The sequence below is a fragment of the Puma concolor genome, chromosome B4, assembly GCF_028749965.1.
Source record: "Puma concolor isolate L17-30 chromosome B4, mPumCon1.1.hap2, whole genome shotgun sequence".
In the NCBI taxonomy this organism is placed as follows: Eukaryota; Metazoa; Chordata; class Mammalia; order Carnivora; family Felidae; genus Puma; species Puma concolor.
The window spans coordinates 133,006,546-133,032,313 of NC_141673.1; the positions used below are offsets into that span (position 1 = coordinate 133,006,546).

General features: G+C 45.9%; 1 protein-coding gene across 14 annotated transcripts in view; it reads right to left on the bottom strand.

Moving 5' to 3' along the window:
* Positions 1 to 25,768, bottom strand: part of CELF2 (CUGBP Elav-like family member 2) — an 830,774-nt gene that overhangs the window by 91,507 nt on the left and 713,499 nt on the right. For all 14 annotated transcript variants that reach the window (XM_086714978.1, XM_086714986.1, XM_086714987.1 and 11 more), the window contains one exon: positions 20,275 to 20,357. In XM_086714978.1, coding sequence (XP_086571104.1) covers positions 20,275 to 20,357 — 83 coding nt within the window. The remainder of the gene's footprint in view (positions 1 to 20,274; positions 20,358 to 25,768) is intronic.

Sequence of the window (25,768 nt, forward strand, 5' to 3'; positions counted from 1 at the left end):
GAGCGCACCTGCCGCCCGGGGCTCGACCCAGTTACTGGCAATCCCTGGTACTGCTTCCCAGAACCCTCTCACTCAGCTGCTTTCAGCCACACCCCTGCCGCATCCCCGCCGGAAACACCCTTTGGACAGTGCAACCTGCCAGCCTGCACTTGAATTTCCAACCCCGGCTGGAAACCTGCACGCTGGAAGAGACAGCTGCCGGGTCTGTTTTCCCAGCCCCTCACCCGACTGACGCTCTGGCTTGGCCCTAAATTTGCTGATTTTTCTTCCCCTTCAATTCCCAGTTTAGAATTTCCGCTCCATTTTTCTTGTCTACCCTGCCCCCTGCTGTTTCCACTGGTGCTACCTTGTTAGCTCCTGATTCCTGGTCCCTCACATTCCGGACGTGGCCCCCTCTCTACTTCTGGTCCCTGCCTTCCAAGCATCTCATACACGGCTACCTTTTTAATCTGCCTAAAACTCTGCTCTAGTAATTTCTGTCCCTTGCCCCAAAACTTTCCATGATCTGCCAAATTAAATTCCAGCTCCTTGGCCTGCCTTTCACACAACTCCAAGCTTTGACCCCGAATTACCTTTCCAGGCTTCTTTCTCCTGATTGCTCAACACTTGTCTTCAACTCTAGTCAAACTGGACAACTCCCTCTTACTGGGACCTCATCCATATGCTTCTCCACAAAAAGGCACAACGACCTTTCTCACATATAAACACAGTACTTCCTTCACTAATATAACCACTGTATATGTTACATAGGAACACCTATATGCTCTTAGGCTGAATCATGTGAAATTCCCATTTTGTAGATTGTGAATAGCTGAAGGGTGACGATTTCATAGGATACAACCTCGTACACCGCACAGCAACAGAACTGCATTATTTTCTTTTCGGGTGACTTGTGAAAAGCTCCCCGAGTTCAAGTCATGTAGGTTTTTCTCCTTTGTAAGGTTTGGAGAGCTTTCCAGCAATTCGTCTGCAATATTTATCAGGGTATGAGCTCAATTACACGTGAACTTGATGACACAAAGCAAAACCACCCCCTACACCAGGCGCAGAATCAATGGGTGTTCCACGTGCACTGCTGGACTCCCTTCACCCAGTCTCTGCGGCTTCAACGCTGCTGAGATTAGTGATGCTTTATCCAGTAATCTCGGGTTTCCTTTCAACTTCAAGGCAGACTAAAGCCCCCACAAGGATACCCCTCTATCAAGCAAATCTTTAAAACCTCTGGTTCAAAACTAACTTGGAAAACTTAAGCCAACCGTATCTTCCCTTGAACCTTCTGACAGGGTACCGACGTCTCATCAAATCCACGGAAAAGCCCCACTGAATTTCGTATTCTACTGATCCTTCCCTAGCTTAGCGTCAGAGTCCTGACTTGTTTGAGTTGCTCTGCCAGCCACGTTTATTAATTAGTGTCTAACATTTCCATCTCTGCAAGTTGCAACCTCTCATAAAAAATGCATGGTTTGATTGGCTTAGCAATGACAACTTCATTTACAACAGACATATAAATACCATACCTCGCGCAGTGATCTTTCTCCATTTATTTATTTAGCTACCTCCATGGCCTTTGGGATTTATACTAAGCGAATGAGAGCAGATAACTAGTGCAATTTTCCTCTCTTAATCATATTTAGGCAAAAATGATTAAGTACCTTTTTTTTTTAAACAAATGAAGCTGGTTTCTAAAAAATTATTCCCTATACTAAAAATAGTCGGCAAGTTTGAAAAAAATATGCCTTAAGGGCTATTTCATATTAGCCATGTTTAAAATGCAAATCCATTAAACATCTGAGCAAGACATCTGATATTGTTTTTAGCGACTCTATTATTCATCTCCTTTTCCACAACAGCACTAAACTTTGGTTGATATTTTGCCAAATGAAGAACTCCCCTCCAGTGCCGCTAATTCTTTATGAGTTCGAGTTTAATTTTACTGTCTCATTTTGATTTCTACCTTCTACTCTCATGTGTGAGATGGTTTACCAACTTTGGAAATTACTTGTTGGCAGAGCTCAGGGAAATTATGACGGTTCAATTGTTCTATAAATACCCTTGCCCTGAAGCTCAGTCTTCTAGAGATCGGATGCAGGTTTAGGCCTTCATATACACAGCACTGTCACCAAAATTCAAATGGCAGAGATAAACTCAGATAGGGGATACATTAAGAATACGGGAGACGTTTAGGGTGCCTGGGTGGCTCAGTCGGTTAAGCGTCCGACTCTTGATGTCAGCTCAAATCAGGATCTCACGGTTCGTGAGTTTGAGCCCCTTGGACTCTGTGCTGACAGTGTGGAGCCTGCCTGGGATTCATTCTCTCTCTCTCTCTCTCTCTCTCTCTCGCTCTTTGCCCCTCCCCTACTCATGCTGTCTCTCTCTCTCTCAAAAAATAAATTAAAAAAATGAATATGGGAGACATCTTAAATTAAGGGAATAAGGTAACAACTCTTTATTGACAATGCTTGATCTGCAGTGGCTCATCTATTTTGATGGTTTCTTCTACGGAAGAGGTCTTGGGAAATTTGGCCGGCTTTATTTGTTCTGTAGTGGAAACAATATCACACTTACAATCACAAGGTCTGGGTTTGAGACTTGGCTTTGCCAACTCCCAGTACTTACGGTCAAGTCACTTGACCTCTTTAAGCCTTGGTAAGGTCTTAGTTTCTTAATTGACGCAGGTGTTACTAGAGTAGAAAAATGCTTTGTGATCATCCACGCTTTGTCTCACCTTGTGCTTGTAGTTTGTGGAGTAGGGGTCTAACCTGACTAAAAGGACTGCAATGGAAAATCAAAGTACTGAGGACACTCTCCCATCTCCCTCTTGCACCCCCCGCCCTCGGTTTGTAAACAACTCTCGAGATATTTTATAGTCAGAGAGTGTCGATGAATAAAAGCTTTTCCTGAGAGCTCATTTATTCAACACACATTTGTTGGGCAGCATCTATGGTATGAGGCTGGGCTCTGAGAACCTTCTCTCTCTTTGAGGCATTTGGAGCTTAATCCAGGAGAGACTAAGAGGTAAATAACCAGGGGGAGTAAAATTCAGCATGACAGGATGAAATCACCACCCCACTACGGTGGATTCACATGAAGGAATATTCGATTCTACCTTCACAAGAAGTGAAACAGCACCTGTGTGTGATCCTATGGCTGGACTATAGTGTGCGAGCAAGAGTGTCATAGACGCTGGAGAGAAAGTCAGGGACACAGCGTGGAGGTCGAGTCTCACCCTTAGGACCCAGCAGGTGTCCATTTTTTTCTGCCACAAGACACAACACAACCATATTCACACACTCCCGCAGTGCGCTGGGGGTGATGTGCAATTCCAGGGTCCTAATTCCACTCCATCCTCTCCGACTCAAGGGAGCACCTGGGAGATGAGTGAGATCGCAGTTATGACCGGGATAACTTCAAATATCTCCTAACCCCTTCCGTGCTTTTCCTAGCTGTGGGGACAACCATAGTCCCAAATGATAAAGAGGGCAGAATTCCAGAGATGCTAAGGGAGAACACAGGATTTCCTCGCTGATCACAAATGGGGTACTGAGATGAGGCAGTAGGGGAGAAGGAAAGGTTGAGGATGACTCCTGGCTTTTGGTCTCGGGTGGTGCACCCGTCCACGTGGACAGGTAACCATACTTGAAGAGGGCCTGGGGGCTGGTCAGAAGAGGACTTTAGCATTGCAACTGCCTGGGGACCAACTGCATGCAACTTTGCAGTAACAGCTATCGGACATCTAGGTTTGGGGCCTGGCAGAGAAGTCTGACTTTCAAGATCAAGGTTTGGGAGGCGGCAGGTCCCAGGAGGCAGAGGAAGACAGGAGGATGATTGACAGAAATCGTGCAGTGAGAACGAAGGGGTAAAAACAGAACCCGGGGGTGGGGGGCACATCTGTGGTTAAGGCCTAGTTCTCTGCCCGCCATCCTTATGAGAAACAGCACATTCCTTTTTATTGGGAGAAAAGTCGACTGCCTGTCACTGTGCTGTGTAAGGAAGGCGCCTGGAAGGCTTATGGCCTGAGATGTCTTTAAAGGTTCTCTTTTGCACTTGGCTCTGCTTTAATCCAGTGTCTTCAGCATTTCAAGCTTTAGGCCAGACCCAACCTTCCCTTTCATAAAACAACACCATGCCTAGCCAGCTGGTGTATTTATTCTTTTTCATTATTTGGAATTTTGTTAAAGTCTAAGCTAAATTTTTGTTTTCCCATTAAGGTCTTTGAAAGTTACCATGGGAAATATTTATTGTCCGGATTGCCATAAAACTGAAGGGCATATCATGTTTAGAGAAGAGAGTCAAGATAAAATGCCTACGAACACACCCAAAGAATCCCAACTACGACATCTGTCCAACCAAATGCTGTCAAAGAGACTGAAGGTCATGGTCCATACGAGGCTATTTTGGGAACCAGGCACCGTATACAGATGCCTTTGAGAGACCTGCCTCCCAAGAGGCCCCTGCCTTGTAAGTAAAGTGTTCTTCCATTTTCCTTTTCCCACCCACGAACCTGAGTGGCTACCGTCCGTGAGACGAATTACATGGAAAAAGAACATGGGTGTGCCCTTAAAAACCGGCACAACACCCTTCTTCTTAGCCAACATCACCAAAGCGCCTTCAGGAGGCGTTACCAAAGATGGCCACGCAGACCGAAACATCCTCGCCATGGCTCACTCCCTCCTTTTCAAGCGGTAAGGAGATTTCATGGTTAGTCAACTGGGTTGAGAGCCTAGAGCTCATTTCCATTAACGAGCTGATGTGCTGACCACGGTCACGGCAGCCTGCAATCACTGACTCGTGATTCTTCCCAAGACCAAGGGTGAGGGGCTTGGCACATGTGACTCAGAGGCGCAGTGAGGGAAAAGCACCATTTGTGCATCTCCAAAAATGCATAATTAGGAAGGAGAAGCTCCTTTGCAGCCCCAATCTATTAATTCAGCTCTAATCAGTGAAATACAGAAGTGGGGAGGGCGACTTGAAGTCCAAGGACAGCACCTGACATACAGCCCTGCCCTCACGTGTATTTCAGGATCTCCCCCATCAAGAGGTGGAGGCTGGGCTGGGGATTATACTGTGAGCTGACAGAAGCCTGCGAGAGAGGTGTGGCCTGACTTTGAGGTGACGTCAGCAAAGAGCAAGGCTGAGGATGTTTTAGTCCTGGGGGCCATATGCACTCTGCCGCGGGCTCGTCCTCACGAGTCAGCCAGTCGGTTCTGCTGAGTGAAATAAACACGGGTGTCTGCTTGTAAGTTCCAGGGAAGGCCTGGTAATTTTACTCTTGCCTTCTATGTGCCTTTCCTGGTCCCCTATTCCACGCAGATCTAACCCACCATCAGCAGGTATTACACCCCGAACGTGTCCTCCTCCTGGGACGGGGCACTGATCTCTTGTCCTGCCCCTTTGGCCTCCTTTCCCAGCTGGCTCCTCTGTTCACCTTCTGCTTCCTACTCAGTTAACCAGCCGCAGCTCACGCTTTGATGCTGGTCTGACAGACAACGGTGTGACTCAGGCAAACGGTGGCCATGTAGGTTTTAGTGTTTTCGTGGCAACAAATGACTCTGTGCTTAGAGACTGCCCCTGGGGTGCCTGTTGTATTTCAAGTGATCGTGAACCACCCAACACGTGAAACACGTCTCCCGATCCACGAGAAGTAGGGATGGAATGCCAGAACCCACTCCAGAGGAATCTCACAACTATTTAGGACAGGTGACATTCTTCGTAGACCTCCCAAATTAACACATGTATTATATGTGTTTATAAAGTACCTCTTCTCAGGAGGCAGTGCATTCTACCCTCACATGCCTGTGGCAGTGAAATCTTCTTTGTCAGCCAGAGTCTCTCAAGCGGTGGCTATGGAGAGGGACAGGATAAGAAGTGCTTTGCTTCCCTAGGAAGAAAGCGCAGGTCCATGGAGGATGAACCAGCAGGGACTCCGCACGCCCACCGTTTCTGCAAGGTGGGACCCGGCTGCCGAGTATTACAGATGAACTCTGTGTGGCAGAAAATTGCTCCTCTCTAGAATTAGCTTATTCTGGCCAGAAAAAAACTGTGCTAAAAATAGCACTAACTCCATTCATCCTCTTACAGCCCGGGACATATTAATTCTACGTAAGTCTCACTCATGTGAGATTTTCTGGCAGGTCTTTGAGAGCTGATGGGACGGAAAACACACAGTTGCCCACACAAAGATACTGGCGAACAAAAGACCTCCTCATATGCCGTTCGCAGCTTTACCTCCTTCCCGACCTGTCCCAGATGCTCAGGTCACCCAGATCCCTTTTAGAACGTCTGCAAGGAAATCTGGGAGGGTGGCAGCATCTGCAGTGACAGAGGAGCTCTGCCCTCTTGAGCACCGAGGAAACCTATCGATTCTGCTGCGGGAGGTAGGTGTGCACACACAGTCAGTGTGGTCTTTAAAGCGAACTGTGATCGATTCCCAGGATGGCGGTACCGGTGAGGACTGTTCCCGCCAGCACACAGGCCATCGCACTGTGCTGTGCACACACAGTCCCCGGGATCTGGTGCAAATCCGGGTACAGGGAGAGGCCCGAGAGTCAGCACAACGAACGCAGTCCTGACGGTTCCGGGGCTGCTAGCCGCCGACCAGGCTCTGAACAGCAAGGCTACCTGTACTTGCGGGAGGGTCATCAGCAGGTGCGAGGGCTCCCGCACAGCCAGATGAGCAGGAGGAAACAGGTTAATCGCCACCACCTTACTCTTGGGGCTGATGGCGGTCGTTCTCCAATAGTGGTTCTCGAACCTGAACACTGGGATCACCTGGAAAGCTTTAAAAATACCCTGAGAGATTCTTCTTTAATCTGCCTGAGGCATGGCCTGGGCATGTGTCATTTCAAAAGCTCCCCAGTCGGGGCTACTAATCACAGAACTAGCTCTAGATGCAAATGGACTCAAACTTAGGACCACTTTGGTTTTTTCTTCATCCCTTCTGTAAAAATTTGTCTAGTTCCTGTGTCATTTTAGGTAAATGGCCAGGAAGAATATTATGACTATCAGAGTCTTTTCTCAGAGGGTAGAAATGAGAAAAGGAATCACCACGCTCAGTGGCCTCACATCATACAGTGTAATGTCACTGACAGATGGGTCGTAGGGGCCCTGAACCGCTGCTTCTTTAAGTGACGTGTTTGGCATAATCTCGTACAGAAATCACGGGGGCCTGAGACGCTGACAAGACCAAGAGGCTGGGAGTCGGCAGATACATGTTGCTGTCCCATCCTGACCTCGCCACCGAACTGTTCTGGGCTTTTGCTTCCTCATCTGTCATCTGAAGGGCAGCAGTACTATCTCCAAAAAAAAAAAACTTTTAGCTTCCACAGTCCATGACCTCTGACGAAATAGGGTCTATTTTCCTCAGCATGCCCTCTCTTCCTCTGCTGACCCAGAGAACCGCATTCAACTAGACAGAAATCTACTGAGATTAGCCCCAGGATTTCCTAGGTCTGGGACTCTGATCTTCCTTACTGATGATATTTAGTTTTGGTTAATGACCTCCAGGGGTTTTACATTTGGGCAATGCTGACTCAGGGACAGGTTGGGCAACACAGTGATTAGGATTCTCTAATAAATGCCTCAGAGGCACGTAATGACTTTTTGTAGGAGTTGTGATTATAGTTAATGCCTTCCATGAGCTGCCGAAGAAATGTTAAGATACAACTCATCCAAATCTAGGCTGAAGCGCCTCTTCCTATTTAAATGATGGCTTATAAATATTAGTAAAAACCATCAGACACTCATAACGGAGTAGGATTACAGGTGAAGTTAAGCTGAATTTGAGGGCAGTTGTCTTTCACATCTCCTTGTATCTGGATGGAAGAGGCCAATTATTAGACGTAAGCGACACTCAGTGATTTGTTAGAGAATTTTTCCTCTAATGGCCAAAAGTATGCCCTTAAATTTGGAATGACAGACTTCTCACTGAAAAGGCAACCAGAGCGGGAAAACAAATTATGACTCTCTGTCTTATTATTTATCTAGCCTTTTATTATGGTCGTGAGCTCAGGCGTATATAAAAACCCTTGGCATGGTGCCCAAGACGCAGTAAGTGCTCGGTACACGTTGACTATTACAATTAGTTTTATTAATCAAACATCTATTGCTATTCCGTTAAAGTTATCTAAATTCCAAAAGTCACTGAAAAATACCAGTCACGTAGAGAGAACATTTACAAAACCAGAACTTGCCAGAGAGATACTTCTGGAGTTCTAGAACTACTGTTCTGAATTTACACCCGCCTGCAGTAATACGGGCAATGACAGCAGTTAGCTTTCCGTCTCCTGGTCTACAGGACTTGCTGACAGCCGGTCTGCTTACACTGGACCTCACGCACCACTCAGCACAAAGCATCTGGCACAGTTTCCCGGTTTGCATTTAAATATATGCTTTTCTTGGGGCGCCTGGGTGGTGCAGTCGGTTAAGCGTCCGACTTCAGCCAGGTCACGATCTTCCGGTCTGTGAGTTTGAGCCCCGCGTCAGGCTCTGGGCTGATGGCTCGGAGCCTGGAGCCTGTTTCCGATTCTGTGTCTCCCTCTCTCTCTGCCCCTCCCCCGTTCATGCTCTGTCTCTCTCTGTCCCAAAAATAAATAAACGTTGAAAAAAAAAATTTAAATATATGCTTTTCTAGAGAAATTAAAAACCGTGTATGTGTGGGCAAGCGCACAAAGCGTGGAATCTGACAGACTGAAATATACCCTAGTGGCCTGCGGTCACCCAAGTTTAGTCTTCAGGGTGGAGGTGAGTTTCCAGGGAACCTGTTCTTCACTTTGACTTGGGCCTTCTGGCCCCCGAGGCAGGACTTGGTGGCCCAGAGATCACAGAAGTCTCGGTCTAACCCCACATGCTGTCACACGGCATCCCGGCTCTTGCTCCCAAGACCAGGCCACTGGGGGTTGGGGGGGATGTACCACCAAGTCTCCAAGACATGCCCACATATCTACATTCACATCAACACAGCAATGACAGCACGACGACCGGACAGAATTAACCACGTGGTTTACCCTAAATGTCTTAGTCAACACTGAGCCTTTGGTCCTAACTCACCTCCTGACCAAGGGAGAGGACAGAGCAGGTGGGTGGCTGGGGACGGAGAGAGAAGGGCACCTGAGCTCCCAGGACACGAGGAAAAGCGCTGCGCTGATCCAGTGTCCTTGCCCCTGACTTTGCCAAGGCAGAGAGCACGGCTGAGAGCGCGGCCGTGGGGCTGCTGAGGGGGCCGCGTAGACCCCATGTGCAGCGCTCACTGGTTTCCTGGTGCCCTCGTCTGTGGTACGGGGTCTGGCTCCCCGTTTCCAGAAGCAGAGATAAGGGGGTAGGGCTCAGCTGTTCTTGAAAGGCGTCAGGGCTCCTGGGGCAGCAAGGCGCGATGATGGAGGGCGGAGAACTCCTATTTATCTCCCAGTCCTCGTGCCCAGCCGCAGCCTGCTGGCTGTCCTGCCGCTTCCTGCTTGGTGTGCTGAGTAACAGGGTTCGTGCCCGATCTTCCAGGATGAGCCGGGCCGCGCTCTGCCCTTCCCCTACGGAAGGACACAGAGCCAAGAGATGGGGGGCGGGGAGGCCAGCTGGACAGAGCGGGGCATTAGGATGCAGATTGGGGACTGGGACCGAAAGCCTGGGGATGCAGATAAAGCAAGGCGCCCTAATAACATGAATGTTAATGAGATGGTGTTGGTAAAGCTGCACTCCTCTGAAGAAAGGTGTTGCATTTATAATCATTTTTGCAAAGCAGTTCCTCTTACAAGAGTGACTGCCTTTGATCTGTAGCTCCTTCCTGGAGAGCCTGGGACCAGGAGCCTCCAGCCCAAGACAGGAGCAAATGCCTGGCCACACCCGCCCAGCGACGTCAGTGGTCTCCGGCTGGGCAAGAGGGCAGGGCTCCGCATCTCTGGCAAAGCTGCACAGCACAGTGCCCGGGCCCCATGTGGCATCAGGACCGGCTCTGGGCGCCAGCTGCCTTCTGGGGAGGCCTGCTTAGCGAAGCACCAGGACCCGGGCGCCCTGCCTCTCAGGCGAGCGCATCGTGAGACGCCGCTAGTTGTAGGAGTAAAAGAGCTGAGGATTTAGATCGATTTCAGGACAGCTCCAAAGGGGGCAAACGTGGGCATCCCGAGCTTATCCATGCGGCAGTGGGAGTGCCGAGAGAGAACACCTGCTCCTGGGGGTCTCCAACGGCGGGGCCCTTGGCGTCCGAGGTCAGACTCACAGTCACCAGCTGTCTGACCCCAGACAGGTCACTCTTGAGTTTTAGTTTCCTCACCAGCCAACAGGGCCATATGACACAGACCTTGTGGAGGTGCTGTGACAATGCAAAGAAATATAGTCACAGAGCCCTCACGTGGGGCCTGATACGTGGGCCATCAATAGACACTTTTGCAGTGATTTGCATTATTGTGCTGTGCTGGCGACCCAGGTCCCACTCCCTACCCCCTAAGACGTGGTGGACATCATGCCTGATCCAGGGGCAGGGCCAGGGGTAGGCGGCCATGCTACTGGGGAGTTTTAGCAACGGTGGCTTCTAATTCTAGTGCTGTCACTGTTGGCTAGTGGAGGTCAGAGGAGTTAATTTAATCTCCCGGTGCCCCAGTGTCCTCCATATAACAAGTTGAACACTGTCAATACAGCACCTGACATATTTCTAGAAGGGATGACAAAGAATACCATAAAGCCATCTACAAACACAGGCGATTCACTCATCCATGTGAACTGGGGACAGGAATCAAACAGATGCAAGAAATCCACCAAAAATCCCGAAACCTCATTAGGTTAAACACCCATACTTATCAAACCAAGGCTGTAAGCAAGGAATTAGATGGACTTGTTAAGCCTTCATCGCCTCTCCCTCCTTCTTTGTTCCTTGGGAAAAAAATTACGAGTGCTCAGCTCCCTGTTGGTTCTCAGCCAGAGGGGAGTGGGAAGCAGATGTCCAGAGAACCTCAAAGTGGGAAGCCAAGCCCCGAACGGGCCAGATGAGTCTATGTAAGGTACAGATGGCTCTTGGACAATGCGAGGGTTGGTGCGCTAACCCCCTGTGTGGTCAAAAATCTGTATGTAACTTTGGACTCCCCCAAAACTTAACTACTAATAGCCTACTGTTGACCAGAAGCCTCACCCATAGCATCAACAGTCCATTAACATATATTTTGTATGTTCTCTGCATTATATGTTATATTCTTACAATCCAGTAAGCTGGAGGAAAAAAAGGGTCATTGAGAAAATCACAAGGAAGAGAAACTACGTGTTACAGTTTTGCGTTTCTAAAAGATAAATCCACCTGTAAGTGGACCCACGCAGTTCAAATCTGTGTTGTTCAAGGGTCAAGTGTAACTCTAACACTACTAACAGATACCTGAAGCAAGTCAAGTCCTAGCTGTCTGCCTGGCTACCCACTTGGATAAACAGGCAGACAGAGAGATAGATGTACAGAGAGATGTTTTTCCTTAAGCAGGACATTACCGCAGACAACGCACGGGAGGAAGACTGGTCCTACGAGACTGCAAAGGACTCTGAGAACCACTGAGTCCAACCATTTCGTTTTTGCAGATGAAGACAGGAAGGGCTTTCAAGAGTTCTTAATGACAGGTGGGGAAGGGGATGACAGGACAAATATGCGTTTTGACTACTGGTGGGAAGAAATGACAGTCAGGAACAATAAAAAACGTGAAAGAGAACATCTGTCGTGGTGTCCCTTTTCTGCAATCTCCCACAGGCGCTGTTTATGATCTTTTCATCTTGGAGACTTTGGGTAGGGAGAGCCGTAACGATATGGTCCTGAGGTACTGCTTCATTACCAAAACAGCTTCAATAGCTTATGTCACAATACTAATGAGACTTCCTGAGCACCTGTGTACGGTCACAGTCTATGGCTCAAATGAGCAAAGGATACGTGAAACTTCCTTCCCTCCTTGCCTCCCAGTGGCCATGGCCAGCCTGCTTCCCTTGCGCTCACCAACCTAGATGTGGCCCAGGCGGGGTTCCCAAGACTCCCTCTGATCCTCATGTCCCGTCCCCCAGCTCAGCCATTCTCCGTGTCTTGGTGGGTGGGTAAGGACCTTGGGGCTCCTGGGAGAACTCTCTCCATACCCACCCTCGTCACATACTTTTTCATGGCCTGGAGCCTGAGACTGAAGAACTGGACAGCCCACCTCTACTGGACACCGTCCCCTGAGCTGTGCCCACCCCACATGTGATGGATTCACGGTCTGTCCGGCACCACAGTAATATTTTCAGGTGATGAATTCTCATGGGGACCGCATAGTCCCCGGGAAAAATCTGGACTACTTTCCAACTTTAAAAAAAAAACAAAAACATTTCTCCTGGTGTTGTAAGCTCGAGCCCAATGTTGGGTGTAGAGATTACTTAAAAGTAAACTCTTCGAAAAAAGTTTTTCCCTTTCATTTGATTGTCACAAGTCCTTTCCTATGCAATTCCATCCAGACCTTTAATCCAATTCATGGATTTTCCCTACAATCTTCTTTTGAAAGCTTATCAACCTCTAATAGAACTGAGATCTAATAAGTGAACTTAATATTCCCAATGTAGTCCTGGGATATCAGAGAGAAAGGAGAACCTCTGAAATCCGACTCTTGTTTCTTTCTGCCACTGTGCTATCCTACTGTGGCCTCATACATTACCAATGAGACCACGGTGCTGCTCAATGACATAGGGCAACTGTGCACCCCTGGCTGGGCCCCTGGGCTACGTAGGTTGCACGTATGCTTTCCTAAGCCCTCACAACAGTCCTGGTGACGAGGGAATGCACTTGAGCCTCTGCACGGCATTCCACGGAAACCTCATTATCAAAAACTGGTGTAATTGCTCCCTGTTTTAACCCCGTGCTACCTGGGCCGCTCAGCTCAGTCACTGTCAACATTTCACCAGTAAGGACCCCTCATGAATTTTCTCCCACAGATTTCCTTGTATCGAGCGGGCCCTATTTTAAAAGTCACTGGTTTTTGGGGTGCCTGGGTGGCTCAGTCAGTTGAGCATCGGACTCTCGATCTTGGCTCACGTCGTGATCTCACGGTTTGTGGGTTCAAGCCCCACCTTGGGCTCCGTGCTGATGACGATGGCACAGAGCCTGCTAGGGATTCTGTCTCTCCTTCTCTCTGCCCCTCCCCAACTTGTGCACGTGTTCTCTCTCTCTCTCTCTCTCTCAAAATAAATAAAAGTAACTAGCTTTTTATTACGGTTAAAATCAAAGCCATAGGTCAATAACTGCCAATCAAAGCTACTGACCTGACTGGCTGCCAGCCTAAAGCAAAAGAAGCCTTGCTGAGGTGGCATGTAAAATGTTACGGTGGGTGAAACAGATTACTTCCAGTGGCCTTTTGTGAAATATTAAAATATGCTTTCCCAGACCCCTTGCGATTGGCCTCCAGACTGGGAACCACTGGGCTTGGAGTTTCTTTCATCCTCCGGCTTTCTTTCTTTCTTTTTCATTTTGAGAGAGACAGACAGAGAGTGAGCAGGGGAGGAACACAGAGAGGGAGACAGAATCCCAAACAGGCTCCACACTGCCAGCACACAGCCCAACGTAAGGTTTGAACTCATGAACCACGAGATCATGACCGAAATTAAGAGTCGGATGCTTCACCGACTGAGCCAGCCAGGCGGCCCTCATCCTCCAACTTTCTGTCTCAGGCCCAAAGCAATGAGCAGCCCAGCACCCCTGCCATGCCTGCCTGAATCCCATGTGGGCCTGATTCTGCAGCTTGAGCGCTTCTCCTCCACACTGGCTTAGCTCCTGTTGGTGGCTACAGCCCTGGGGGGCTGCCCTCTAGGCACAACATGGCACTCTCCATCATAGTCCCTTACAAGGTCATCTTAAAAAAAAAAAGTTTCTGGGGCACCTGGGTGACTCAGTCGGTTAAGTACCTGACTCTTGATCTCAGCTCAGGTCTTGATCTCAGGGTCGTGAGTTCAAGCTCCGTGTTGGGCTTTGCTCTGGGCATGAAGCCTACTTTAAAAAAAAAAAAAAAAAAAAAAAAAAAAAGTCCTCACTTTTTGTTTAGCTTTCATTTCGGCAGGACGAAGTGTTCTGCTAAAACAGCACCGACAGCAGGGGAATAGTTGCTTTGGGGAAGTGCTGGAAGGCCAAACATTTCAGCCCAGGCCCAGTCCCGCAAATGCAAATCTGAAGAATGCACACCAAATGTCCCGATTTACACACTCCACAGCACACACATTTTATATGTTGGGTTGCAACCCCAGAAGAGTTCACACCTACAGAATCTGTCAAGTAGAAACAATGTCTTCTAAGCACATTTCTTCAGGGGCTCAGAAAGCTTTACATACATTATCTCATTCGGCGCCTACTCTTCTGTTAAGGAGGTGGAAGGCAGGGATTATCACCATTAAATGGTGGTTCTCAAGTACCCTCACACATGCACTATGAATTAGCCATGATCCCGATTCAAAGCAAAAACCAACCAACAGACAAACAAACATGAGAATTACATAGTTCACAAAGCCTAATATAAGAAAGGTGACTGCAAAGTAGTTAAGAATATGTTGGTAGGCCAAATAAAAGGGGGGGGGGATTTTAAGCTATATCTTCCTGGTTTTATTTGGCTGAATTAATACTCACATATGGATGTGTGTGAATATATGCCCATCTTAAGTATATAGAGACATACATACGGGTCTGTGTAGAGGATACAAATTCTATCACACACACACACACACACACACACACACACACACACACACAGGAGTGCACAACACAGCAAATCTACATTCACCCTCTATTTTGGAGCACTTGGAAGATGTGTGGGCAAAGGTGCCATTTTTGGGAACAAAGGTGGACTCCCTGGGAAACACTTTATGAAAGTAGCTCATCTGGGCATGAAATATCCAAGAGCTAGTTATTAAACCTTAACCAAGTACAGGCATGGTGGCTGGCTTTGTTTTTGGGTGATTCAGTTATAAACAGCATGGTTGCTACTGTATTCCCTGGTACCCAGAACGGTTCCTGGCAAACAATAAAAATTCAGTAAATACTGGGGCACCTGGGTGGCTCAGTCGGTTAAGTGTCCGACTTCAGCTCAGGTCATGATCTTGCGGTTCATGAATCTGAGCCCCGCATCGGGCTCTGTGCTGACAGCTCGGAGCCTGGAGCCTGCTTTGGATTCTCTGTCTCCCTCTCTCTCTGCCCCTCCTCACTCATACTCTGTCTCTCTCTCTCTCAAAAATAAATAAAAACATTTAAAATAAAAAAAATTTCAGTAGATATTTGATGAACGAGTGTATGAATGCTCTGTTCTACATGATAACATGCTTTTGAAGACTTAACTCTGCTTATGTAGACATTTTGGCCGTGTCTTCCTGTTCTAAATAAATGGCATCTGAGACAAAACTTTATCTAGCCTGGTCTAGTTAGGCTTGGATTCAAATGAGATGGTTTGGTGGGGGGCACGATTTTCATGATACGATGAGATGGGGTTGGAGGGATTTTACGACAGAAATAATGACGATGATGGTGATGATAAAATAATCATCATGGCTCTGAGCACAAAGGCATTAAATACGTATTAATAATTAGAAGAGGTGGTTCAAAGAAAAAGAGTACCTCAAAATGCATTACAATGGGCCAATTGAATTTGGTCCCAGTGAGAGCCAAGCTGTTCTGCTGGAAGAATATTAAACCCCAGCATTCTGCTCTTAAAGGACACAGGGGGACAATTCTATGGAGAATTGTGTGGAAGGCCGCCTGGCAGGAAGGAGAGTGCCTGCCCGCGTAGGTAAATGATCCCTTCCAGGGAAGCCAAGAAGGGGCTCATTCACTTCCTGTGGGTGAACACACCCGTCCCAAGAGGCAGTTTTATTTACAGCTTCTTCCTACTGGATCAGCCTCATTTGTTTTTATATCTCCAATCTACGTGGAGCCCTCGCTCACACTCCAAGTGTTCTTATAAAACACCTTTTGGTAAGCCACCGCTGAAATGGAATGCTCTAAACAAATGTTCTCTTAGGGAAGTAACACCTTAATATAAACTGCACTTAATAAAACTGGTAGTGATTCTAAAAAGAAAGGAAGGAGGAAGGCATAGGCAGAGAAAATGTCTGGAAGAAATTTGCAATTAATATTTTACAAGACATTTAGATTCTGATTCCTCCTTGCTGTTAAAATTTAAGAGCTTTTCCAAAACTGTATTCCTCTCTGTTATTACATCCTTAATTAAATTAATTTATACAGTGAATGCTCTAATGATACTGCTGTAGGTTTTCAATCAGAAAGCCTTACTGCGAGAGACAATATGTTTTAAGACCTTGAGAAAAGAATAACGTAAGGCCCAGTGCTGTCACTGGCATGGGGATATTTGGTCCTGGACACGTGATTATTGAAAAGATCGTGGTAGTTTTTCTGTGTTTCGATTAAGGTCTTCACTTTATTTTTTAATTAAGCTAAATTAGGTCAGTGAACACAAAATGAATCTCTCAAGTTGCCTCTACAAGGATTTTTCTCTCTGGGCAATACAATGGCAGACGATGACATTTCTATTGACTAATTCTCCCAGTTAGGTTGTGCCATCCTAAACAAAAGAAGCTATGTGTTAGCCCAACGTGCCAAACTTGTCAAGGCAGAGGCAACCAAAATCTGTCCGGGAACACCGATGGCTCAGCTGTAGAAAAAGTCAGGCTAACAGTTCTGCAGGAAACACACAGGTTCCCCCAGAAGCTCTGCCTGTGCAGACACACGGAAGGTCTTCTCTTCAGGTGATGGAAGTCTTACTCACTAGGCATCTCAAGGGCTGGCAGACAGGCATGCAGGCATAAACTGCCACAGCTTAGTGCCTGCAGCTTACTGCATACAGTAGGCACTCAATAATTAGTAGCGTTTTGTTAATCTAATGAGATGTCAGGAATAAATAAGGCAGCGTGCCTGAGATGCGATCTGTTGCCTAAGCGTCAAGCCTCCATTTCTAGAGGAGAGCTGGTCACGCCAGGGAAATGCCATCCAGAGGCTCAGTCTTTGCTTCTCCCTGTGCTGAGCTGTTGAATTTGCTCCCTATTCCCAATACTGTATTTCTAGGTTTATGACGAGCATTTCTTCCTTAGTCACATGGCGTGAAAAACGTGTCTTCAGTGACTCTGCACTGTTGAGTAAGACCCTGGTCCTTCACCTCATCACCCGTCCTCTAAGGAAAGGGTCTCTATGACCCGTACACCGCACGAAGGAAGGGTGCCTTCCAATAGAAATCTAAGAGCAAACACATTCAACTCAATAACAGACGGTCCCATCAGCACTTTGTCCTCTGCCATACTGAGTTCTTTCTCTCAAGACCCAAAGATGGTCCCTAAATATCAATCAAGTTTGGTTGCATGATAAAAGTTCCCTATGATACATAACATCAACTGCAGAAGAAAATGAAACGGGGGGGTGGGGCGCGGAAACCTCAGCGCTATTTGATCTTGTTTTCAACTGAAAGTTTTGGATACTTTAGAAAAAAAAAAAGGCATCAAGTGCCTTTTTAATGGACTTTATCCGCAGGAAAAATGATTACAACCAGAAAAGCTTTAAAGTGTCAGCTGGTGATGCATTTTTCTTTATCCCTTTTATTTTTATTCAGAAAGAAATTGAAGGCATATGGCAAAGTGCATCATTAATTTCTTATTAATTTCATAATATGAAGGCAACCAGTTAAAATAGTAGTGCTACAACTTTAAATTACCGAACTCACTTGGTATTTAATGAGAGATTTAGCACAGCAGGGTTTCTGTTAAATTAAGTTGTGCCTTCACATCACAGTGGGAAAACAGGTGTATATTGGTTTAGAATTATGGAAATGTTGACTAATTCCAAGGCTTGTAATCAAACAGCAAGGCACCCTGTAATATTTTTTCCCCTAAAATAAGCATTAATCTTTCATGTCTGGTCCCCCTGCCTCCTGTCCACCAAAAGCTCACAGCTGAAAGGAAACCACTTTCATGTTCTTCCTATGGCTGTTCAGGGTGATGTTTATCAGATAAAGATATACATAAATGCAAGATGTGAAACCCTGTTCCCAGTTACCGAATTTGAAGTGTCAAATGTAGCTACAGTGTGTGCACTGTGAAGGCTATCAGCCTACAAATCAGACCTGTCTTCTCAAAATTTCCATTTAACCCGCCCGAAGTCATTGGGCAAATGAAACTGAACTGGATGAAAGAAAACCGAAACAATCCCCAAACCATCTTTTCCAACTCCAGAGTTCTTGCCCTTAATAACATGTCTCCAACATCACCATTCCCGACTTTTGCATGTAGAATTTTTAGGAAGAGAAAAACAGATAGATGCACCAAAAAAAATTTTTTTTTAATACGGAAGATGCTACTTGTTTGCTAAGAAAGGGTCAGAATAAGATGTCCCCAACAGAGGCAGACTTAGTCCCTTGTATGTTTTTCAACATGGCTCACTCATCATATTGACTCTGGGTTTCTTGAGAGTGTCTTCACCTATAAGGATGGCATACAGGTAGCTGTGCAAGTTTTAGTGGAGCAGATGAATTCAAATTACTCAAGCTTTGCATTAGTTTAAAATAGAATGCGATTTGGCATCAATATACCCTAAATGCTAAATAAATTCATCATCTCAAGTATTTTTTTTAAACATACCTAGAACGGATTTTGTGTACGGATTACTGTAAAGTATTTCTTTTCAAAAGCGGGAATACAAAGTAGCCTTTGGGTTTGATCAGGAGACTGAGAAATTTAAACAAGAATATCCTACAGTTGGCCGAACCAGTAAATATTTGCCTTGGTTGCTTCATTTGAAAATGTGACCAAACACTGTAACCTCCTAAAATTTCCATTGGAAAAAATATAGCCATTTATAAGCAAAATAAATACTTAAATAATAAAATTATTTCAAATAATAGTTAGGGGTGCCTGGGTGGCTCAGTTGGTTGAGTGTCTGACTTCAAGCTCAGGTCATGATCTCGCCATTCACGGGCTTGACAGCTCAGAGCCTGGAGCCTGCTTTGGATTCTGTCTCCCTCATGCTATTTCCCTCTCTCTCAAAAATAAACATTTAAAAAGATTTTTTTAAAAAATAATACTTAAAAGTCATGGAGCAAAGCACTGAGATGTACTAAAAGCTGCCTTACTAAATAAAACCACTTAAAGGGTTTGAGGAAGAAGTCGTGAAATAGGGACAGAGAATTCTGGTATCACATGCTTGCTTTTTTGAATCTTCCACTATTTGATTTGCTCTAAGGGAAAGGGAGAAGCCACAGTGGTGTGACTGAAGACCAGGGTTCATAATTTAGTACTTTCGGGTGACTAATGTTTTGAAAACTTTTTCTTGAGTATCTTGCCGTGACAAATCCCATGAAATTTTCAACGGATCTAAGGTAGCTAAGCAAATGCGTGTGTGTGAGCTTGTGTGTTCGTGTGTGTCTACAGAGACAACAAAACGACAGCTAGAATTATGCCCTGGAAACATCGGGGACACTGGGTTATCTTTCTTTTCTTTTGATCAAACCAGAGTTCAATAAAATCATTATTGTTCTGCTCACCACACCTTCTTCATTATAACCAACGCACATTGTCACGACATTGAATGAACTCATCACTGATATTTGGGTCAGTGGGGAAAACACCAAACAGCCCAGGAACTTTATACCAGCATGCAATAAATAACACTGCCATGAAACCCCAGAAATAATGTGTTGTGATGAAGCAGCTATATACAGCATCAGTTCGTTTCTTGTCAATTGTACTAATCGTCCAATATTACCAGGAAGGAAATGGCAAAAAATTGTTAAGCTTTGTATTTTCCGTTCTCTATCAACACGAAGTCACAAATTAGGCATTAAAACATTGACTTTGTTGTTAACCGCCACTGACTGTTGAGAAACCATGAGGAGGTTTAATATTATGGCCATACAGGGTACATTTTGCCCTTTCAAAGGAAAATCTAAGACTAAATTTCAAAAGGGGTTCCTGGTGAGTAAAAGCTTTTCCTTTTCCATCTGCTTCTGTCGTGTGTATCGGGTTTTTTTTTTTCCCCTTTTAAAATCTCAGCCCACCCAATACTCTTTGGCGGCCGCTGCTGCGCAGTGGGGTCACTCTGATTTTCTAACCAGGGGACATACTATTTGAGAACTCTTTCCATCAGCATTAATGCCAATGCTCCTTTATGGGTCGGCCAGCTGCTTTGGCTACTGCAGGGGAACAGAAGGGTTAGCACACACTCCTCAAAAGACCAAAGTCATTTTTGCCACTAGAACCTTCAGTTGAAAGGACCATTTTCAAGCAATAAAGTGATTTTGGTACAAAAGTAAACCGACTCACCCCAGGTAAAGTTTTAATATTGTGCAGTGCATTCTGGGCCTCAAGTGCAGCTTTTCTTGTATAAAATGTTACGAAACAACAACCTACAGAGAGAAATGAAAAGGTTTTAGAAATTTCTGTGAGTGCTTTGCTTAGATATAATGGAGACTACGACGAACAAATAATCTACTTAAAAGGATGCACAATTTAAAAATAATCAAGTGCATGAGAACAGTAGTAACATCTAAAGCATTTACCAATGCCTTTCACCCAAACCACATTTATGAGCTTTACCCACGTTGGAGATCAATTCATAACTCTATGCACCAACTACCTGGAACACAGCTCTTCAGGAATGAGGGCAGAAGTGGTGGGTGACGTGTTAATGGGGCGTGTGTAGCGAGTACAGATGGAGAAGTGTTTAATCACAGTGACAAAGGCAGAAACTTACAGCTACTATAATTTCCTGAAGGGATATTCCAGAACGTCACACTTTTGAAACACTCTCTTAAACCCAATACTTTAGACCACTGGATTATAAGGTTCTTAAAAGCTAAAAGAGGGCTTTATTCCTTATCTACACCATGGTATCATAATGCAAAGGTCCATATGAGAGATACTTAGTTTTTGTCGGCCAAAATGAAAGACTATTTTAACCAGTTTGGAAATTTAGTTACAGGATGGGTGGTCACGTCTCCAAACGTCTGTTTGGACACACTGTCCCATGTATTATTAGATACGGCTATAGCACATCAACGGGCAACCTTCTGATTCCTTATTTCCAAGAGCTGATGGGAGTCCAGGCTGAATGCCCCCCCCGCCCCCCACCCCGGAGAGGCCAGCAAAACCCCTCTTCCTAACCAACGTCCTCTACCAAAGAAAATGGTGTGGAAGCCTTAGACCATCACTTCTGTCCTCTGAAGGATGGCTGACCTCCAACCTGTAGCTAAAGATACTGGTTAAGGTAGCTGCTTAAATCGGATAAAGAAACCAGTTAACGATCTGTTCATTAGCATACAGTTTCTTAGCACAATTAGGCTCAGGAAAAGGGAGTGGACAAAATCTTAAAAAATTTAACGTGGATGGAACTGGAAGGTATTATGCTGAGTGAAATAAGTCAGAGAAAGACAGATACCATATGTTTTCACTCACAGGTGGAAGGGGGAGGGAAGAGGAAAAAAAAAAAGTTACAGAGAGGGAGGGAGGCAAACCGTAAGAGACTCTTGGATACGGAGAATGGACTGAGGGTGGATGGGGGGTGGGGGAGAGAGGAAAGTGGGTGATGGGCATCGAGGAAGGCACTCGTTGGGATGAGCACTGGGTGTTGTATGGAAACCAGTTTGCCAATAAATTATGTTAAAAAAATAAAAATAAAAATAAAAATTGAAAGAAAAAAGATGCTGCCTCTGAGCTGTCTTTGTAAGCTGGACGGAGGAAAAAAAAAGTGGGGAGACGCACTCATGAAGACTGTAAATATTTCAGCCTGACTGTACTGAAGGGTCCTGAAGCATGGAGCCACAGAGTTGGGGCTGGCTTTGAGAGGTCCTCGTATACCAAGCAGAGCAAGGAGCATGAAGGAAATGCGTAACTGAGGCATCGACCTCGGTTCTGTTTTGGGGACCGAAGGGAGTATGGCAAAGAGCTGGAAAACATGGCACAGCTGAGAGCAGGGGGTTGGCATCATAAGCCAGCAGAAGTTCAGAATCATAAATTGGCATTCTGGTTTTTCAAAATAAAGCCTCATTCAAAATGGACAGAAGACATGAATAGACATTTTCGAAAGAAGACATCCAGATGGCTCACAGACACAGGAAAAGACGTTGAACATCACTCCTCATCAGGGAAACACAAATCAAAACCACAATGAGACACCACCTCACACCTGTCAGAAGGGGTACAATTAACAACACAAGAAACAACAGGTGTCAGCAAGGATGCAGAGAAAGGGGCACTCTGTTGCACTGTTGGTGGAAATGCAGACTGGTGCAGCCCATCTGGAAAACAGTAAGGAGGTTCCTCAAAAAGTTAAAAATAGAACTACCCTATGATCTGGCAACTGCACGACTAGGTACTTACCCCAAAGATACAAAAATACAGATTTGAGGGGGCACATGCACCCTGATGTTTACAACAGCATTGTCAACAATAGTCAAGCTATAGCAAGAGCCTAAATGGTAAATCGACTGATGAATGGATGAAGAAGATGTGGCATACAACGGAAAATTACTCAGCCATCAAAAAGAATGAGATCTTGCCATTTGCAATGACGTGGACGGAGCTAGAGTGTATTAGGCTAAGCAAAATAAATCAGAGAAAGACAAACACCATATGATTTCACTCATGTGGAATTTAAGGAGCCAAACGGATGTATGGGAGGGGGATAAAAGAGAGAGAGGAGGAAACAAACCATAAGAGACTCTTAACTACAGACTCTTTAAGAGAACAAACTGAGGGTTGATGGGGGGGAGGTGGGTGGGGGATGGGCATTAAGGAGGGCACCTGTTGTGAGAGCACTGCATGTTGTATGTAAGGGATGAATCTCTGAATTCCACTCCTGAAACCAATATTGCACTGTATGTTAGCTAGAATTTAAATACAAATTTGAAAAGAAAACTCACTTAAAAACGTAGGGGAAAATAAAGTGCAGTTCCATTCCTTCAGCCTTCCTAAATACATCTATGATGCTTCCTCCTCGTTCGGAAAAGAAATTTGGAAACTTGTTGCAGATTTGATTTTGTTTCAGTCTACTGAGATTAAATATACAACACCTCACCTTCTAGAGAAAGCAGAAAACAATCATAGCTTCCTGGCACTCATACCACATGCATCCAAGGATTAGGAACTCCTAAAATGTAGGCATTCATTGGCACAATGGAAGAAAGTGAACATTATGCAGTTTCTTGAAAGAATCACAGACAGGGGTGCCTGGGTGGCTCAGTCGGTTAAGCGTCCGACTTCGGCTCAGGTCATGATCTCACAGCTTGTGAGTTCGAGCCCCGCGTCGGGCTCTGTGCGGACAGCTCAGAGCCTGGAGCCTCTTCAGATACTGTGTCTTTCTCTCTCTCTCTCTGCCCCTCCCCTGCTCACACTCTGTCTCTCTCTCTCAAAAATAAACATTAAAAAAATTTAAAAAATCACAGATGGACAGACTGACCATTTTTATTTTTAGCGTGCTTTTTGCTTCAGCTATCCTGACTTCTTTGACCAGAGTTATGTGGCCTGATGGTAGATTTTTTTTTTTTTAACAAAACTTTTTCAAATTAATGAGTGGCTTTGGCTTCAGTGGCATGAAGTGAACCCAAGATGAGCTATAGGATGTGCTTAGGATCTAGGAGTAAACTTTTTTTTGTAATTTTTTTTCAATGTTTATTTTTCAGGGCAGGGGGGAAGGGGCAGAGAGAGACAGACACAGAATCCGAAGCAGGCTCCAGGCTCTGAGCTGTCAGCACAGAGCCCGACGCGGGGTTCAAACTCATGAATGGTGAGATCATGAACTGAGTGGAAGTCAGATGCTTAACCGACTGAGCCACCCAGGCGCCCTGGATCCAGGAGTAACTTTAAACAGGGAAGTCAAATCCCAGCTTCCAGCAAACCACTATAAACACCCTAAGAAGAAAAAAAAAAAAAATACCAACTATGCTTCACTGGGCTTGCTAGAGTAAGAAAAGTGCAGAGAGACATAACCTCTGTTTTCTGAAAGCTCCTAACAGAACCTCGGTAACGCCTCCCCCTCTCCCTCTCTCCCTCTCCCCGTCTCACGGGCTTACAACGTTGGCTGCCGGAGAAGGGGCAATGGGGGAGGCCCCTGACTTCAGCCTTGGTCACCAGAGCTTCAAAACTGAGGCAGAGTCTGATGCTCTCAAGCAGACAGGTTTCGGGAGTGGGACACTTAGGAAAAAGGCTGAGGGGTGGAGGGGAAGGTGTGAGGCCGTAAGGCTCGCCAGGAAAGAAGGCAATTCAGAAGCCGAGGAACACAGGCCAGCGTGGCCAGGCTCAGAGCTGAGAACGGAGTTCATTCTGGCCCACGGGGACCGTGGAAGGGCAGGGGCCCCGAACACAGACAGCTGGAGACAGTAAGATGAAAGCAGTGAGAAGCACGATGATCCAAGTGAGTGAACCCCATGTGTGGGGCCAACGGGAAGAGCTCAGACCAATGCGCGATGGTCTTGGGAATAAAGAAAGCTCTCCTGCCTTTAACCCTGCAACAGAATCCCTACGCCTTCTCACTGCCTGACATCCACCAGGAAGGTGCAGTTCCTTTCCTACTTAAGTATTAAAATGCTGCCCTTGGGGATGGAAACATCTAATCGCTCCCAGCTATTTACATGTTAGTATGAATTTGGTTAAAGCGCTTTCCTTTTGAACGACGTCCTTAGTGAGCACAAGGTGTGTGTGGGTGTCACTGTGTGTGTAGAAAGGGCAAGTCTGAAGCTGATGTCAGAGTGATGCGGCATCGGGAGGCAGAGGGGAAAGGAATGGGGAAAGGAGCCTCATGTCCAAAAGGGGAGATGGGAAGATACCCCACATCTCAAACACTTACCAGTCTCACCCAGGGCCCACTCTGCCTGTACAACTGCTACGGTGAAATCAGGGTCGCCTCAACAGACCCCCTTCAAATTGTGCACAGCTCTCGCCTCCCTGACTCTATATCCGTTTAGACAAGAGTTTTTAGAGATTAAGCCAAGATAAGCTATGCTTCCCGTTGTAACGCACAGAAGAATATCCTGGCTAACATGGTGATCTGCTTCCCGACCCCAACCCAACAGCGCAGGCCCCTCAGACTCCACTAACAGACTTGGCACCTTGTGAAAAGGTGTCCCATCTCCAGATGGGCACAGCCCCTTGCCATGGCCCAAGGCTTGGTGAGCGGGGTCCGAGCTGATTTCTGCCTCTACCTGTGGTCTCAGCTGGGCACCCGCATGCAATGAACAATATGTACAATCGTGGGTGTTCTGGGGGGAAGACATTAGGATTGGGAATATCACCCCAAGATTCTACTTTTGGTTTCACACATTTGGGTTCTTGAGTGACTTAGACAGAAACATCTTACTTCCTCTGTACCTTAGTTTCATTACCTCTCAATCAGTGAATAAAAACCAGGTCTGCCTCAACTCCTTCTCAAAACAACATGGCTATATAGCCGAAGTGTTCCATTCACAACACATTTTTTTTTAAAGTCAAAATTATTCTTTGCACTTCATTCAGCATGCATACTAATTCACTGAATAAAAACAGTGTTTGATTAAAGTTATCTTAAAATTTACGGTATGTGGAACTACAAATTTAAGTAGCCCCCTTAGATACAGCAATGTGTGGTTATTCCCCTCAAGAGACACTAGTCTGTATTAATCCAGAGTAGAAACGTGCTTGAAAGACTCTCATTTCTGGGAGTACCCTCCTGGCTAACAACCATAGTCTTTTTTCCTCCATCCACCACTTGACATGCCCACTTGAAATCTCAGATGCATTGACCTGCACAGATTATTTCAGCCAAGGAAGGGAGAGATATATTATT